Source organism: Arachis ipaensis, chromosome B08 (assembly GCF_000816755.2).
Source record: "Arachis ipaensis cultivar K30076 chromosome B08, Araip1.1, whole genome shotgun sequence".
In the NCBI taxonomy this organism is placed as follows: Eukaryota; Viridiplantae; Streptophyta; class Magnoliopsida; order Fabales; family Fabaceae; genus Arachis; species Arachis ipaensis.
The window spans coordinates 129,433,338-129,434,919 of NC_029792.2; the positions used below are offsets into that span (position 1 = coordinate 129,433,338).

The 1,582-nt window shown below is 42.5% G+C and overlaps 1 protein-coding gene across 1 annotated transcript in view; it reads left to right on the plus strand.

Annotated features, from left to right (window-relative positions):
* Positions 1-1,206, plus strand: part of LOC107613905 — an 18,875-nt gene extending 17,669 nt beyond the window's left edge. The window contains exon 3 of the mRNA XM_016316095.2: positions 2-1,206. Coding sequence (XP_016171581.2) covers positions 85-888 — 804 coding nt within the window. The 5' untranslated portion in view covers positions 2-84 and the 3' untranslated portion in view covers positions 889-1,206. The remainder of the gene's footprint in view (position 1) is intronic.

Consider the following 1,582-nt stretch of genomic DNA (forward strand, 5'->3'; position numbering starts at 1 on the left):
ATTTTCAACAAAAAAAGAATATAAAAAAAAAAAAAAAAATTGTAAGAAATAAAAAAGAAAAAGAAAAGGAAGAACTCACTGATAATGGGAGGTAAAGGTGGTTGTTGTGTAACGAGATATGCAACCGGTGCTTACGATATGTCCAAAATGGAGAAGATAATGCTTAGGTTTCGTCCTATAGCTCCTAAGCCAGTCGCCGGTTCCGACGGTTCTTCATCGGAGAGCGGCGACGCTTTTTCCAGATCCGCCGGAAGAGTAGCCAAAAGAAAGTACACAAAGGACGGAAGCGGAAGCAACCGTCGGAGGAGGAAAACCGCAGCGTCGGCTTCGGCTAAAGTTTCGCCGTTGTCGCCAGCGGTGACTCTGCCGTTGCTTCCGGAGACTCCGGATCCGAAGGAGGATATACTTCCGGTGGTGAAGGAGGACGCCGTGCCGGTGTCATGGTTTGGTTTCGGCGAGCCAACGTCACCGGCGAAGGGATCGGTAGTGGTGTTGACTGTGGAGTGTGTGACGGACACGTGGCAAAAGGAGAGAGGAAGTTCGAACGAGGAGACGATGAAAGTGAAGCTTAGTCAAGACACGTGTCCGGGTTTTATATCTGACGGTTACGGGAACGTGACGTGGACAAACGGCGCGTTTAACGGAATGGTTGGTGGTAGTGGTTGTGACGAGGGAAAGGGAAGAGTGTGGCTAGTGACGAACGTTGTTTCTGCAGCTGTTGCGAGTGCACCGTACTGCGGTGGGTTCACGTGCAGGGTACGGGTGCAGAGAGAAGATAGCAACACTGATCTGACGGTTCCCTGTGATGTTTGGAGAATAATCGACGGTTCTGGATTTGCATGGAAATTAGACGTTAACGCTGCACTTACCTTGAGCTTGGCCTTGTAATTCAGGTACCGAAAAGAAAAACGCGCAAAGAACGAAAAACGGTGCCGTTTGAGTTGCGGTTTTGGGATTTGATCTTGAAACCCTTGGTCTTGGTGGTGGCGAGGGCTAAAGTGGCTTTGCTTGCTCGACACTGTATAACTGTAAATTAAATGCGTAATTTGCGTTTGGTGAGGTACTAGCTACTAATCTGCGTGAATCTGTAATTTTAATATATAATATATGTTTTGTTTTGTTGTGTTGGTTAACTTGCTACCATGACCAATTTTCACCGCTCCATTTCAGTAGCTACTTAATTAAACCTTTTTCTGTTGTTAATTTTGTGGCTAATTATGCTGTGTGTTGCTTATCCTTATACTTGATTGCTTTATATAGATCAGATCTTGTTAATTAACTCGCTCGATTACATAAGATGAAGAAGGGGTAGGTCCTGGAGTATTGTTTATATAGTTGTTAGTTAATTAGCTTGATAGTGGATAGTGGATCATGAAATTAGAATAGGATTCAATAATTATATATATCTTCGTTCTTTAAATCTGGATTATTGTTTTGTTTCTTTTGTATTCCTTAATTGATTTTTATTATTATTGTTGTTGTTACCCTGGTGGTGATGATCTGTGCACTTGAATGATAAACGAGCACATACAGAAATTTGAACTATACATGAAAAAAAAAAATCAGAAAATTTAAATTTAGC